Genomic DNA, 14165 nt, shown 5'->3' with positions numbered 1-14165 from the left:
TGCTGTGCCATGTCAGCTTCACCATGTAGTCTCATCGTCTATTGTGTTTCCAGGTTAAGTGTGTTTTACAAGGTCTTAAAGAGAGGTCAGATTCCCTTGATGTGTTCCTTCCTTGTATTTTCATAATATAGGCTAGGTTTTCCCCACATGATTTCACAACACACCTCAATTAATTTCCTTTTCCTATGAAAATTACATATTGAAAAACATGGGACATCTTTCTCTACTTAGCCCCCCATCCCTCCATCAGTGCAGGGGATGACATAACAGACACATAAATGAATCCATTGTGAGACCGAGTTGGCCGAGTGGCTGTCTCTCTCTATACATCAAGAGACCCCTTTGAGTACAAAAGTAAGCCGATAAACAGCTAAAATCACCACAAAGGCTAAACGCAGAGAAACCACATGTTGTGAGGAGGCTTTCCATGCAGTTATACTCACTTCCCCAGAGAGTCATCGATGTCTCCCCTGTTGGGCTCCAGGCCACGCACCCTCCCCCTGCAGCTCAGAGGCATCAGCTCGTCCGCTGGGTACGCATATTTCTATGGCAGAATCAGGGCACGGGGCTACAGTCAGGGTACGGTACACATACTCAATAGGAGGAACATTTGTTTAAATGTTTGAATCAGTGGAGGCTGGCTCATAGTAATGGCTTGAATGCAGTTAATGGAACGGTATCAACCAATGGAAACCACATTTGATACCATTCCATACCAAGCATTATTATGAGCCGTCCTCCCCTCAGCAGTCTCCACTGGTTTGAACTTAGAAGTATAGGCCGAGTGTATGGCACACAGTCAAGTTAGAGAGGCTGTTTGAGCAGTAACATAATATTAACTAGGGTCGGGACGATACCAGTATTGCGATATTTGTTAGAATCGTGGCAAGGAAACAAAACACCAAGCGGATTTGACTTCTTCAGGAAAACAGCCATAATGTTGGAAACAAACAACATTATGATGTCATCCAGAGTCACATTTATATATTTTCCAAGCTCTAGCACACAATATTTAACATAACATTAAAGGACCAAAAAGTTATTTACTTTGTGTTTTCATTTTGCCATGAAAAAAATATTGCAATACTGGAAACCATAAACAGCAGCATGCCCTGACATGGTCAGTAATACAGATGGACAACAATAGCTACGGGTTGAAACATTCAACTTTGCTTAGTGTAGTTGAAAGTGGCAATTATGTGGTCAGACACAGACTTACCATATAGCTGCCATAGGCATGATCAAACATCTCAACAATCTGGTCCCTGTAACAGAAAGAAATATACAAAATTACCATAACCAAGTCATTTCTAATAGACAAGTGGACAGATAGATAGTGATGGTGTGTTTAATGATTTAGTCCCTTCATCTTTATAGTATGGACTTTGCCACTCAGTAGAGGTGGGCATTGGGTAATACTGGAGTGTGTGATCATACACGGTTTTTATCTCACCTGATTTTGGACTTTTCTTCAGGTAACATGGTCAGACCTTCTTGGCCATTGGCCCAGCTAAGAAGGCTTGTGAGGAGTAGGGCTCTCAGCATCATGGAAATGCCAGGAGAACCCTGTGGCGGGCAAAACAGTTTTTCTCCCATTTAATCTTTGACAGGTCTGTACACAAGTAGGTGTTCCTGTGCTCTCAATGACACCCCAGAAATATCAAATAATCCAATGCATTTCCTCTGCATGGTGTGGCCTTATGGACAAGCAACAAGAGTTCATAAAGTTGACAACTGGCTGTCTCCACTACAGTTGATGGGTTTAGCTGTCAAGCTAGTTGTCAAAATGGCTAATTGACAACAATTTCACATTAACCCATACCTTATAAAAAAAGATTGCAGTTTTGAAACGGCAGTAAACGTGCAGTAACTTCAGTCGACTGTGGTATTTTGGACGTAGTAACTGCAGAATAACTGCAGTGTAATGCACTGTAACAGTAGTTACACTGCAAAATCACTGCAGTTAAAAACAAAACTGGGACGCAGTATTTGCATTATACTGCAACGTTTTTTCGTAAGGGATAGCAACTGTCAACAACTAACAGGTTACTTGATATGTACACAATGACAAGGCATGTTATCCCTGGCAGCTCAGGATAATTAATTAGCTAGCTGGCTTAACAAGTGAACCAGTTGACATCTGTACAGTAGACGTGTACCTAGCCAACTTGCTAGCTAGATAGTAGCTATGTCCATATACTTCGAATCACACACGAAGCTCCTCGTGTTCACTACTAATGAGAGTTCCCAGTCTATAATCAGGCGTATACTCCAAAGAACAGGGAGGATCGCCATTAGGTTAGCTTGCTTGCTGGCTAGCAGCTAGCTAATTAACAAACAAGACTGAACGCCGGTGGTGATGTGTCTTCTTTCGTATTGCAACACAAATATCCCTATTCTTCCGTGTCAGTCCCAGTCTCACGAACAACGCCGGGTCTCCCGACCCGAAAGTGGTATTTCAACCAAACCGTCGATGAAACCCTAGCGAGAGTACTATTTTCGGAAATCAGACTGTTCTCAATTTTTTTTTTGCTTCTTTAGCTAGCTAACGTTACTTTCCTAGCTAGCTACTCAAAAACCCTTGACAAGCTGGATACTGAGAGTGCCTCTTGATTCTATTGGTTAAGGCGGCGGAAGTAAAATGAAAACATTATTACGTTTGTATCACGATAAAATGGCGAGTGATATTGTTTTTTAAAGTTACATTCTTACTAGTTATGAGCATAAAATATTGAATTGCAATTTATCCGATCCGTAGTTTTTAACTTGAAGAAACATGAATTCCTCCAGTATTTTAAAACAACACTGCATTGTACCTATCTTTTTATATATGCATTATTACTTGATTATACCTGAAATGTAGTGTATATACAGATACTGCATACGCATAGTTGCCTCCAGCACGTAATTGTATAATGGACACGAGACTCCATTTACCATCTGCCCTTGCGATATTAAACGTCACATGGGGGCGGACTCATGCTGTCGATGGTAGCCTACAGCCCTGCGATCAAAACAAGTATAAGTGGAACGCAGCTAAATTACTGAAAAAAAAATGTCTGCAGTTCGCTGTCTTCTGTGATGGGGAGTCGAAGGACCTGAGGATTCCCCCATAAAATTCTTATTTGTCTGCTCAAGTTGATAAATCATGTCGGTAAGTAGTTTCTTCGCCTAGACCTCTATGTGTTACCTTTGATTTGTCCCCCCTAAAATACAGTTTTTTTTAAGGTAACTCAGCCCGGCTTTAAATGTACTCTTGATAGTTGCAATGGTAGAATGCAAAAGGTGCAATTTAGAAATTGGGTAGTGCATCAGTTCCCCTTGTCATGTTAGTAGTCATTGCATACCTTGGAGAGCTATTTATACTAGCCCATGTCAGCTAACGTTTTTTAAATAAATATCCCCCCCCCCCCCCCCCCCCCCCCCATATATATTGTTGTAGTCACTCAAATATAACATGAATACACATTAGACATGGCAAAATGTATAGAATTACCATAAAATTATCTTTAAAACTGCAAAATGTTCTTTGCGCCCTGTGACAAGATGTGTAGAATTTCAGAAAATAAGGTTTAAACCTGCAAAATTATCTCCACCAACAAGAGGGGTGTGAACAGTTTGTATCATGAACAGTGCTTGGAAAAGTTAAGAGTCCACCCACCGATTTAAGGAAATATAATTTTCATAGTCATGGCATGCTTTGTGAATGAATGAAGGTGTGGATTATTCTCCATCCACTCGAGCTATTGAAGATTTTTAAAGCCAGAATAAAAAAAATGAAATACATTTCAAAAACAAAAAAAGCTGTGGATTTTTGTCCATCCTCCCCGATTCAGAATATATCATTATCATATTCATGGCACACTTTCTGTAAGAACTATCAAATATTGAAATCCGAAATCGTATTGATTAAAAAATAAAATAAATTAAGGTTTGGTTTATTCTCCATCCACCCGATTCAGAATATACCGTCTTCACAGTCATGCTTGTTTCAATAGCGAGTCACGAGAGAGAACCGAATATCCTGTATAACACTAATTTTACCTCGTAATTAAACCGTCTGATATTAGCTCATGAGGGAACGCTGGGCTGTTTTTCCATAGTAGCCTAATGCTGTGTCCGTGAAATGAGCATGTTTGCTCCAAGCATTACGTGGCCTCTGTCATTAATTGCCACAAACGATTTGGTCTATTGGATTAGATTGGAAGACAGAGACAGGTAATGAAAGGTTTTGAGATTGTACGGGGCTGTTTCCCCAAAAGTAATTTAAGGCTACGTTACTCGCTTACTAAGTAAGAGCAATGACGGACTAGGAACAGTGGGTTAACTGCCTGTTCAGGGGTAGAACGACAGATTTGTACCTTGTCAGATTTTGAATTTTGCAAACTTGCAACCCTCTAACCACTAGGCTACCCTGCCGCTGGTTATTTAACGATTGCCTCAAACCAGTTCACTCGTAAACAGCTACATCGTTAGATGCTTTCCATGACCCATTCAGGCAAATTGCGCATTAATATGTTGGCGACGGCCTGTAATGACCTCCCACCTATCGGTTTCATGGCTCAGGTAGCCCGCGAAAGCCATCAAATAATTTGCCACTTTCGAATAATTATGTGCCAATGTATCCCCACGGTTCGTGCCATGGTGAAACTTGCAGTTTGACAAAAGAAAAATACACCCCTGTCGAATGGATAAACATGTTGATCTTTAGAACATTTCTGCTGTAGACTGTCATTTCCATTACACATGTCCCAATTTATTTATGCCAAATAAACCTGGGTCAGTGGAAACCTGCCTAGAAACTAAAAATTCTAAATTGCAATTTTCTTTGCATAACAAAGGATATAAACCCGAGAACTGTATTAAAATATAAATACAGTATAGGCTACATAGACCTATATATTTCAATAGTTTTATTTAGCTATTTGTAAGTTTTTGTCTTTAGGCAAATGTTTTGCCTCAATATTGTAATGAAATAGGCAAGGAGCAGGTCTCGAGCCCTCGACCGAGGTCCGGCGCGCTATCGACTGTGCCGCAAAAGCATGTTCGTGCTGCACGGTCGATTTCCGCGCTTGTGAACCCAGGTTCGCTACATCTAACGATGTAGCTGTTTACGAGTGAACTGGTTTGAGGCAATCGTTAAATAACCAGCGGCAGGGTAGCCTTTCAAAGAGCGCGTCCTCGCGCTAGCTTGCGACTCTACGTCTTTCAGGAACGCGCTCACACGCACTGTCGTGGATGCAAGGTCCGATCACCTCTGACACCAGTGTAGTGAAACAGCAGGGAGCAGGTCTCGAACACTCGACCTTCAAGCCCGAAGTCCGGGGCGCTATCGATTGTGCCGCAAAACAATGCTCGTGCGGCAGGGTCGAGTTCTGCGCTTATAAACCCAGGGTCGAGTTCTGCGCTTATAAACCCAGGGTCATTGCAATATATTTAATGATGTGTAACGTGCAGAATGATGTGCCAAACATTGATTTAACTCGGCAAGCCAGTTAAGAACAAATTCTTATTTTCAATGACGACCTACCCCGGCCAAACCCTAACTTCGCTGGACCAATTGTGCACCGCCCTATGGGACTCTCGATCACGGCTGGTTGTGATACCTCTTACACTGAGATGCAGTGCCTCTTAGACCACTGCACCACTCGGGAGCCCAAAAAATGTTGTGCATTATTATAGGTGGTTAGAATATGCTGCCACAATACTTGATATGTCTCTAGGAGATGATTTGTTGTCACTATTGTGGAATAATTTGAATATTAAGGTAAGATTTAAAAGGGAGAGCGCTGATCCGAGAGCAGTGCTTCCATTCTTTCGATCCTATCAGTATCGACACATGCCTCTACGATGAACTTAACAAACGTTGTCTCTGCTTGGTGTGTTGGGAAATGCATGTTACATCTTGGGCTGTTGTTGGAAAGAAAGATGCATCATAAACCAATCGTAAACCTAAATTCCAGATCTATGCATCAGGAAACCGGGCCCAACTTTTGTATACTTCCCCAAGATGTAAGGAGAGAATGAGTTTGATTTCCTCTTACCAGAGCTACAGCTAATTGCTTTCACGTGGTACAATAATAAGTCCACATCATGGCCTCACATACAGTACATTCTTTATTGTGCATGATCAGCTCCTATGATTAGGAATTTCAATGGAGGACTATTGGACAGGTGACATATTAACAGGACTGCATCTGTCTGGCAGAGTTTGGGTAACACCGACAAAGCACGTTCCTGTGTTGTCATTATCTACCTGACTAAGCAAAAAATATTTTTTACATTTATATATTTGACATTTTGTTGATGTAACCACTGTTCATTGGTTAAGGATTTGCTGCACAGGTCCCAGATCTGGTTGCCTGTATATTGCTGTTCTTTATTGTAGTTATATGGCTCTCTTTTCTCATACAGATGACCTTCGAGGCAGGGAGTAGAGTGACGCTGCTGTTTGACTTGTGGGATGTGCACGGACCCGCAGGTAGGCTAACATTGATGACAGGCCTGTGCCCTCAGGATCATCTACACAGTAAATCATATAGTTCAGAACCTGTTTGTCTGGCAGTCAAAGTACACTATAACTGCAGTATGCTGCAAATACTGCATCCCAAAAAAGTTATTTTTTTACTGCAGTTCAACTGCAGTACACTGCAGTTATTCTGTACTTACTGTGTCCAAAATATTGCAGTTACTGCACTTTTACTACAGTTTTAAAACTTCAATCTTTTTTTGTAAGGGTGACCTCATTGTAATGTGAATGCACAGTTTACCCCCTTCACCCTGCAGTGTGGTTCAGGTACAACAAATGAACTTCTTGCAAATTAGATATTTTAGATCTGTTTCAATCGGGCCCCAAGTGATGGATGTACTGATTTCTTACATTCTTAGATTAGGTCACTGTTGTAGTCTGTACAGTACTACACTTAGGTTGTAGTCATTAACTTGTTTTTCAACCACTCCACACATTTCTTGTTAACAAACTATAGTTTTGGCAAGTCGGTTAGGACATCTACTTTGTGCATGACACAAGTCATTTTTCCAACAATTTTTTACAGACAGATTATTTCACTTTTATAATTCACTGTATCACAATTCCAGGGTCAGAAGTTTACATACACTAAATTGACTGTGCCTTTAAACAGCTTGGAAAATTCCAGAAAATTATGTCATGGCTTTAGAAGCTTCTGATAGGCTCATTGACATAATTTGAGTCAATTGGTGGTGTACCTGTGGATGTATTTCAAGGCCTACCTTCAAACTGTGTCTCTCTGCTTGACATCATGGGAAAATCAAAAGAAATCAGCCACGACCTTAGAAAAAAAAATGTAGACCTCCACAAGTCTGGTTTATCCTTGGGAGCAATTTCCAAATGCCTGAAAGTACCACTTTCATCTGTACAAACAATAGGACTCAAGTATAAACACCATGGGACCACGCAGCCGTCATACCACTCAGGATGAAGACGCGTTCTGTCTCCTAGAGATGAACGTACTTTGGTGTGAAAAGGGCAAATCAATCCCAGAACAACAGCAAAGGACCTTGTGAAGATGCTGGAGGAAACAGGTACAAAAGTATCTATCCACAGTAAAACAAGCTCTATATCGACATAACCTGAAAGGCCGCTCAGCAAGGAAGAAGCCACTGCTCCAAAACCACCATTAAAAAAAGTCAGACTACGGTTTGCAACTGTACATGGGGACAAAGATCGTACTTTTTGGAGAAATGTCCACTGGTCTGGTGATACAAAAATGTAACTGTTTGGCAATAATGACCATCGTTATGTTTGGAGGAAAAAGGGGGAGGCTTGCAAGCCGAAGAACACCATCCCAACCGTGATGCATGGGGTGGGCAGCCACATGTTGTGGGGGTGCTTTGCTGTAGGAGGGACTGGTGCACGTCACAAAATAGATGGCATCATGCGGCAGGAAAATTATGTGGATATATTGAAGCAACATCTCAAGACACCAAATTAAATCTTGGTCGCAAATGGGTCTTCCAAATGGACAGTGACCCCAACCATACTTCCAAAGTTGTGGCAAAATGGCTTAAACACAACAAGATCAAGGTATTGGAGTGGCCATCGCAAAGCCCTGACCTCAATCCTATAGAAAATTTGCCCCAAATTTGTAGGCAGAACTGAAAAACGTGTGCGAGCAAGGAGGCCTACAAACCTGACTCCGTTACACCAGCTCTGTCAGGAGGAATGGGCCGAAATTCCCCCAACTTATTGTGGGAAGCTTGTGAAAGGCTACCCAAAACGTTTGACCCAAGTTAAACAATTTAAAGGCAATGCTACCAAAGACTAATTGAGTGTATGTAAACTTGTGACCCACTGGGAATGTGATGAAAGAAATAGTTCTCTACTATTATTCTGACATTTCACATTCTTAAAATAAAGTGGTGATCCTAACTGACTTAAGACAGGGAATTTTTACTAGGATTAAATGTCAGGAATTGTGAAAAACCGAGTTTAAATGTATTTTGCTAAATTGTATGTAAACTTCCAACTTCAACTTTATAGTTCCAGACCGAGCTGTGGTCTCTGATGAACATTATTGCTGTCAGCCATGATAAGCTCTGTTGTCAATGTGTTTGCAGGGATGGTGCTGTCTGTGTTTGTGGTCCTCCTGTTGACGGTGTTCTACGAGCTGCTGAAGGTGTGGAAGGTCCAGCTGGGAAAGCCCTTAGAGCAGCCCACTCAGCCAGCCTTCCCACGGCCTTTCCCCCCTCCCCTCCACTCCTCAGACTGCCAGGGAAGCAGCGCTGTGTTTGCCAGTAGCCTCTCAGAGTCTTCTCTGGCCCCCACGGAACAGGCTGTTCCCACTCCCTCCCCCATGAACAGGTAGGATTCACACTGGAGCCCATGTTGTTCTCTGTAACATGTTCCAGGGATGCTGGCTTAAATCTACTGCTTCACAAATTGTCAAGAGTGCGCATGTGTAACAGTATTGCTTCCATCCATCTCCTTGCCCCAACTTGGGCTCGAACCACAGACAACAGTCACCCACAAAGCATTGTTACTTATTGCTCCACAAAAGCCACCACCCTTGCAGAGCAAGGGAAACTACTACTTCAAGTGACATCACAGATTGAAAAAAATCCACCGCTAACTAGCTAGCCATTTCACTCCCTTCCCTCCTGGAGGACCTGAGCCCTGGGACCATGCCTCAGGACTAACCGGCCTGATGACTCCTTGCTGTCCCCAGTCCACCTGGTCGTGCTCCTTCTTCAGTTTAAACTGTTGTCTGCAGCTATGGAACAGCTAGAAGAGGACTGGCCACTCCTCAGAGCCTGGTTCCTCTCTAGGTTTCTTCTTTAGTTCCTTCCTTTCTAGGGAGTTTTTCCTAGCCACAATGCTTCTACTTCTGCATTGCTTGCTGTTTGGGGTTTTAGGCTGATGTAAAAGGGCTTTATAAATACATTTGATTGATTTACACATGCACCTGGTTTCCCATGCCTACATAATGTACTGATAAATGATGAATAAATAACAGCTGATAATTAGACCCACGAGAACCTGAACTGTGCACCTCTATATAATGACTCCAGAGAGAGTACTGCAGCAGTCCCAGTTGTATTAGATGGACTGTTGTGGCCCCGTCCGCCTGTGTGGAAAACAACCTGTGGTTACCTAGGTTATCCCATTAGCTCACAGCAAAACATTGCCTGCTCCCGCGCATTCTCACTACTTAGAAAAACGTAATGTTAGGACTTCCCTTATGCCCCTTTTCATGATGGCGCTAGCAACCACAAGAGTGCTAGCTACCAACTGAAACATTAAGCTAGCCAAGAACAACACAAGCAAACGGTCTACACAGCTACAAGTAGTGAGTGGAGTTAGTTTAGACTAAACAAGTTAAATGTCTTGCCTGTGATGAAATGTTTCACACACACATAGCTATGTGTAGCCTACTTGGACACCGGGTCCCCACATTTCCCACGGAATATCCCGAAGCAACAGGGCTTTTCTAGCAGGCTACATTTCCCTACATGGAAGCATTGCAACCTGTCGGTCACATTTTTTTTAACCTAATTACATGTACATTGAACAACACAGAAGCTTTTCGGCATGTTTTGTTATTTCTGTATAACAACTTTGACAGTTGGCTCTTTTACAGTGGGGGTCAATGTTTTCCCCAATTTGTGATTGTCGAGGGGAAATTCCTTATGACCTGAATACCAACTTGGATTATATTACTCTTCTGTCTCCTCTCCACCAGATGGCGTCTCCATGGTATCCAGACAGCCATGCACATCCTGCAGGTGACTCTGGGCTACATACTGATGCTGTGTGTCATGTCCTACAACACCTGGATCTTCCTAGGGGTCATCTTGGGCTCGGTCCTGGGATACTTCATATGGTTCCCACTACTGAGTCAAATCTGATCAAACAATGGAATCGAAAGTTCTTTTCCTGGACTATAGAGCTACAGGGACTAGCTATCCCATACCTGTTGGTCAAAGATTTGATCTGAAGAGCATATCGTAGAAACTCCAATGGTGTATGTCATTCTGACTGTTGTGCACTGATGCGCAATAGATCTCCCTGTGACTGTGTCGCTTATCAAGTTACCTGAAGTGGAAGGTTTTACCAGTATTTCTTCCCTACTTATACATGATCTTAATTGAAAAACAAGATGGAGACTTCCATAAAGTGACACAGATGTACACAGAGTACAGCATAGGAGTGATTGAGCCATGATACCTTTTTATCAAAGTTTTATGAAGTTTTACATTGTGTTCAAGCAAGGCAACTGTTACTATGTACTACACATCCACAGTCATCATTGTGACCAGGGCCCGTGAGTAGCTACAGGGCTTGAGTTCAATGTTGTCAACCTGTGGTTACTTGACTTAAGGCAGGGCTGCCAAACCCTCTTCCTGGAGATCTACTGTCCTGTAGGTTTTCAGTCCAACCTTTATAAAGAGTATCTGATTCAGCTGGTTAAGCTAATTAGTAGAATCAGGTGTGTTAAATTAGGGTTGGACTGAAAACCCACAGGACTGTAGATCTCCAGGAAGAGGGTTGGGCAGCCCTGACCTAAGGTTTGTCATTCTACCATTTCACTCCAAGGTCAGACTTCCAGCCAGCACTCTAGTCACAAGACAACATTGAGGAATTGCCACCTTGACAGCACAGAAGCATGTGATGGAGTATTGTAAACTCCATAGATACTGCATGTCAGGCTCATTGGGAAACAGATTGTTCTATTGCTCTGAAATACAGAGGAGAACAGAATCTGGGTCATGTTGTGTTTTTTAATCATTTGCAAGAGAGCCACTGTAGAGAAACCAACCATTTGGTGCCTTTTATATCAGATGAATATTTTCATTTTAATTAGCTATTTTCTGATGAATTATCCAGTAGCCTAGTTTGAAAACGGATGAATGTAACACTTTTTTTTCAATGCCCAATTGATAAAGTCAACTGAAAGTAGATAACGGACTACTCATACAAGGCTTCTAAAGTGGTTTTGTTTAAAAAGTCCCTATTGAGAAATACCCATGTAGACATGTGCTTACTGTTGTTTTAGTGTCATTTTATTCTAATTATCAATAAATACCACCAACTAAGAATTTTCAGAAAATCAAATATGATCTAATTGATTTGAAAATGCATTTTAGTGTAGAGATACAGATGCTCAATAGGAAAACCATAAAATCAACTTATTTATGAATCCATACAACTATACCCAGTCATACATATAGCTAAACACAATCAATAAAAGGTATTGCATGGAGCTTTACATATAAAATAAGAATATAGCAGAGGCTAGTGCATTGATCACCACACAGTATGTGTCATAAATAAGAAGAAGGAAACCGAAGCACTTTGAGTGAACTAACCCTTTAAGTCCTGGAATTACATGGAAATATTTTTCTCAAGGCTACAAACGGATTAAGTCTGATTTAAGAACAATGTGCCTCAAATATACAGTTTCCATAAACATAGCATTGATAGTTTAGGAAATAATACATTTGATTTCCCTCATTTAAAAGAGTGGGGGAAATGACTTGGTTATTTTCCCATGATTCCTTTTGTTTGGCCAGAAGAGACTGACAGAGGCCTCTTCATGACAAGGTGCATAGCCTGCTGTCAGTCATCCAGACCTCCCACACGCAGACTGAGCATTCTATCTCAATGAGATTCTGCTGATGCGTCACAGTCAATAAAAGTTATCAGCAGAGGAAGTCCCTTTAGTAACAACTGTCATCATAATTATGACGGTGGCATTTCAGTAGCACTGTAGCCGACATGGGACCTCTAGCATCTATAATACGACTGTAGTGACTGCTACCATTTGAGCAGCTCCCCTCACACTAAAGGGTTGGACTAACATACATAGACAATAAGTCCATAAGCAAGTGCCATTTCATGCTCAAGTCATGCACTGTAAAAAGATAGGGTTGAAACAATAAGGCCACTTGTGAAAATAATAAAATAATGGTTGAAAAGGAGGCCCAACATGCACTTATTCAAGACAAAATGTCTGCCTGGTTTTATACAAGTTTTTAAGTCAATGTAAAAACATGTTAAAAAGCAGTGCTCCCAGACCCTGAATACAATGACAGCTACATCTCTATAATGATATGTTATACACAACAATGTCCATTTCAGTAGGATGACATGCCAGACTGTTTGCGTCAACCGCCTGCCTACAGTGCCCCCTACTGCTGAATAAAAGGACATGTAATGACCAGTGGGTGTGTGACTGCCCATGAACCATAGTTATCTGTCATGCATCTCTGAACATATCCTTAGGGCCCTTGCAGATAGGCCTCTGTAGTGTAATGTGTATCTTCTGCATCCACAATTCTCCCCACATCCCTTATCCAATTCTGACTTAAATTATTTAAATTCCTTAGTGACCACACAATCTAAGGATAATGCAGCAGATACCTGGGGTTCAGTGTCTCACACACAAGCTTGAGGAATAGAGTAAAATAAAATGTACAATTAAGAGAAATTAAACTTGAACAAACATGACTCCAGATGAGAGGTTGGAAGTCACAGTTAAATAGGCCACTGTTGTAGATGTGACTGTACGGAATATAAACCAGAAAAACAATGCTGAGGGGTCAGGAATTATCAGTTAACACCGACTAAAATGAAAGGTTTTTTGCTCCCTTGTCCTCCCATTCAAAATCTTATATACAATTTCTGTCTCGCCTTCTGCTGTTTTCCCAGTGAAGTCCTCCACGGTCTCACTCGTTGTGAAGTGCAGTGTCTCCCGGCTCTAAAACCACCACCACCTCTCCTGGGTCAACTACAGTGTCCTCTGTTTTCAGAGCATCCAGGATTGGCTGAGCTTTGCCCTCATTCAAGGCCTCATTGGTAGGCGGCTGGAAGCCTCCGTCATCATGCCTCGAGTGGCTGGAGTCGACCAACGGCGGGGCCAGCTCTGTGTCAGAGTCTACAGCACACTCAGTTATCCTCTCTCCATCCTCTTCCTGTACCGCTATCTCTATTTCCTGTATGGCGTTCTTGATGGCCGCCTCATCTTCGTCTCCTTTGCCTTCAATAGCTGCCTCCCCCTTTTCCTGAAGCCCCCCCTCAGCTTCCTGGTATGGACTTCCTGTTTCTACCAGCTGCTCGTTCACTTCCTGTGGGGCGCTCATCCAGTGTGGTGACTTCCTGTGCATCTCCTCCACCACGGTGGTGATGAGTGTCACCTCCTCCTCCTTCCCATCCTCCAGCGTCAGCATCCCTGTCCCATTGGTGAGAACAGCTAAGTCCTCCTCTGAAGCCGAGACCATCATCTCCACCACTGGTTTGCTGTGGTAACAGATCTCCTGCACGCTGTCTGGAGAATCAGGTTCCGTGGGGGTCTTTTGCTCCTTGGGCTCCTGAGCTTTAACCTCCATCTCCTCAATCTCTCCCTCCTCGGGGATGAAGTCCACCCCCGGCACCTCCAGGCATGACTCGTAGGGCAGTGGACCCATCTCGTCCAGTTGGATCATGGAGACCACTTGCCTACGCCTCCTGCTGGACTGGCCGCCTCCTCCCAGGGCCCCCTCAGGCTCCTCATTCCCACCCCTGAACTGGGTGGCCCAGTCCACCGAGGGGTTCTCCCCCAGCAGGTGGAGGTTGGGGTCGCTGTTGGTTAGGATCATGCTGTCTCTATACAGGTTGTGTTTCTTCTGGACCGCTGCCTCTTTCACAG

General features: G+C 42.7%; 3 protein-coding genes across 4 annotated transcripts in view; 1 reads left to right on the top strand and 2 right to left on the bottom strand.

The window, feature by feature from the left end:
• The window catches only part of LOC139408566 (ER degradation-enhancing alpha-mannosidase-like protein 3), a 22083-nt gene extending 19166 nt beyond the window's left edge, over positions 1-2917 (bottom strand). Inside the window, exons 1-4 of one of the 2 annotated variants that reach the window (XM_071152618.1) lie at positions 2853-2917; positions 1454-1566; positions 1220-1265; positions 444-544 (exon numbers count right to left, since the gene is read on the bottom strand). In XM_071152618.1, the coding sequence (XP_071008719.1) occupies positions 444-544; positions 1220-1265; positions 1454-1548 (242 nt within the window). In that variant the 5' untranslated portion in view covers positions 1549-1566; positions 2853-2917. Of the gene's footprint in view, positions 1-443; positions 545-1219; positions 1266-1453; positions 2378-2852 lie in introns of those variants that run through there. The other variant, XM_071152616.1, reaches the window with a different exon arrangement.
• On the top strand, positions 2585-12700 carry LOC139408567 (protein SLC31A2-like). Its single transcript, XM_071152619.1, has 4 exons — positions 2585-3154; positions 6415-6481; positions 8599-8842; positions 10221-12700. Exons 1-4 carry the CDS (start codon positions 3149-3151, stop codon positions 10384-10386), a joined length of 483 nt encoding a protein of 160 aa, XP_071008720.1. The 5' UTR covers positions 2585-3148; the 3' UTR covers positions 10387-12700.
• LOC139408565 (protein Niban 2-like) overlaps positions 11658-14165 on the bottom strand; it is a 42398-nt gene continuing 39890 nt past the window's right edge. Inside the window, exon 14 of the mRNA XM_071152615.1 lies at positions 11658-14165. Within this exon, the coding sequence (XP_071008716.1) occupies positions 13207-14165 (959 nt within the window). The 3' untranslated portion in view covers positions 11658-13206.

This window comes from Oncorhynchus clarkii, chromosome 5 (genome assembly GCF_045791955.1).
Source record: "Oncorhynchus clarkii lewisi isolate Uvic-CL-2024 chromosome 5, UVic_Ocla_1.0, whole genome shotgun sequence".
NCBI classification, from domain to species: domain Eukaryota; kingdom Metazoa; phylum Chordata; class Actinopteri; order Salmoniformes; family Salmonidae; genus Oncorhynchus; species Oncorhynchus clarkii.
Note: the sequence above shows the minus strand (reverse complement) of the source record. Positions and strands in the feature narration are given on the sequence as shown.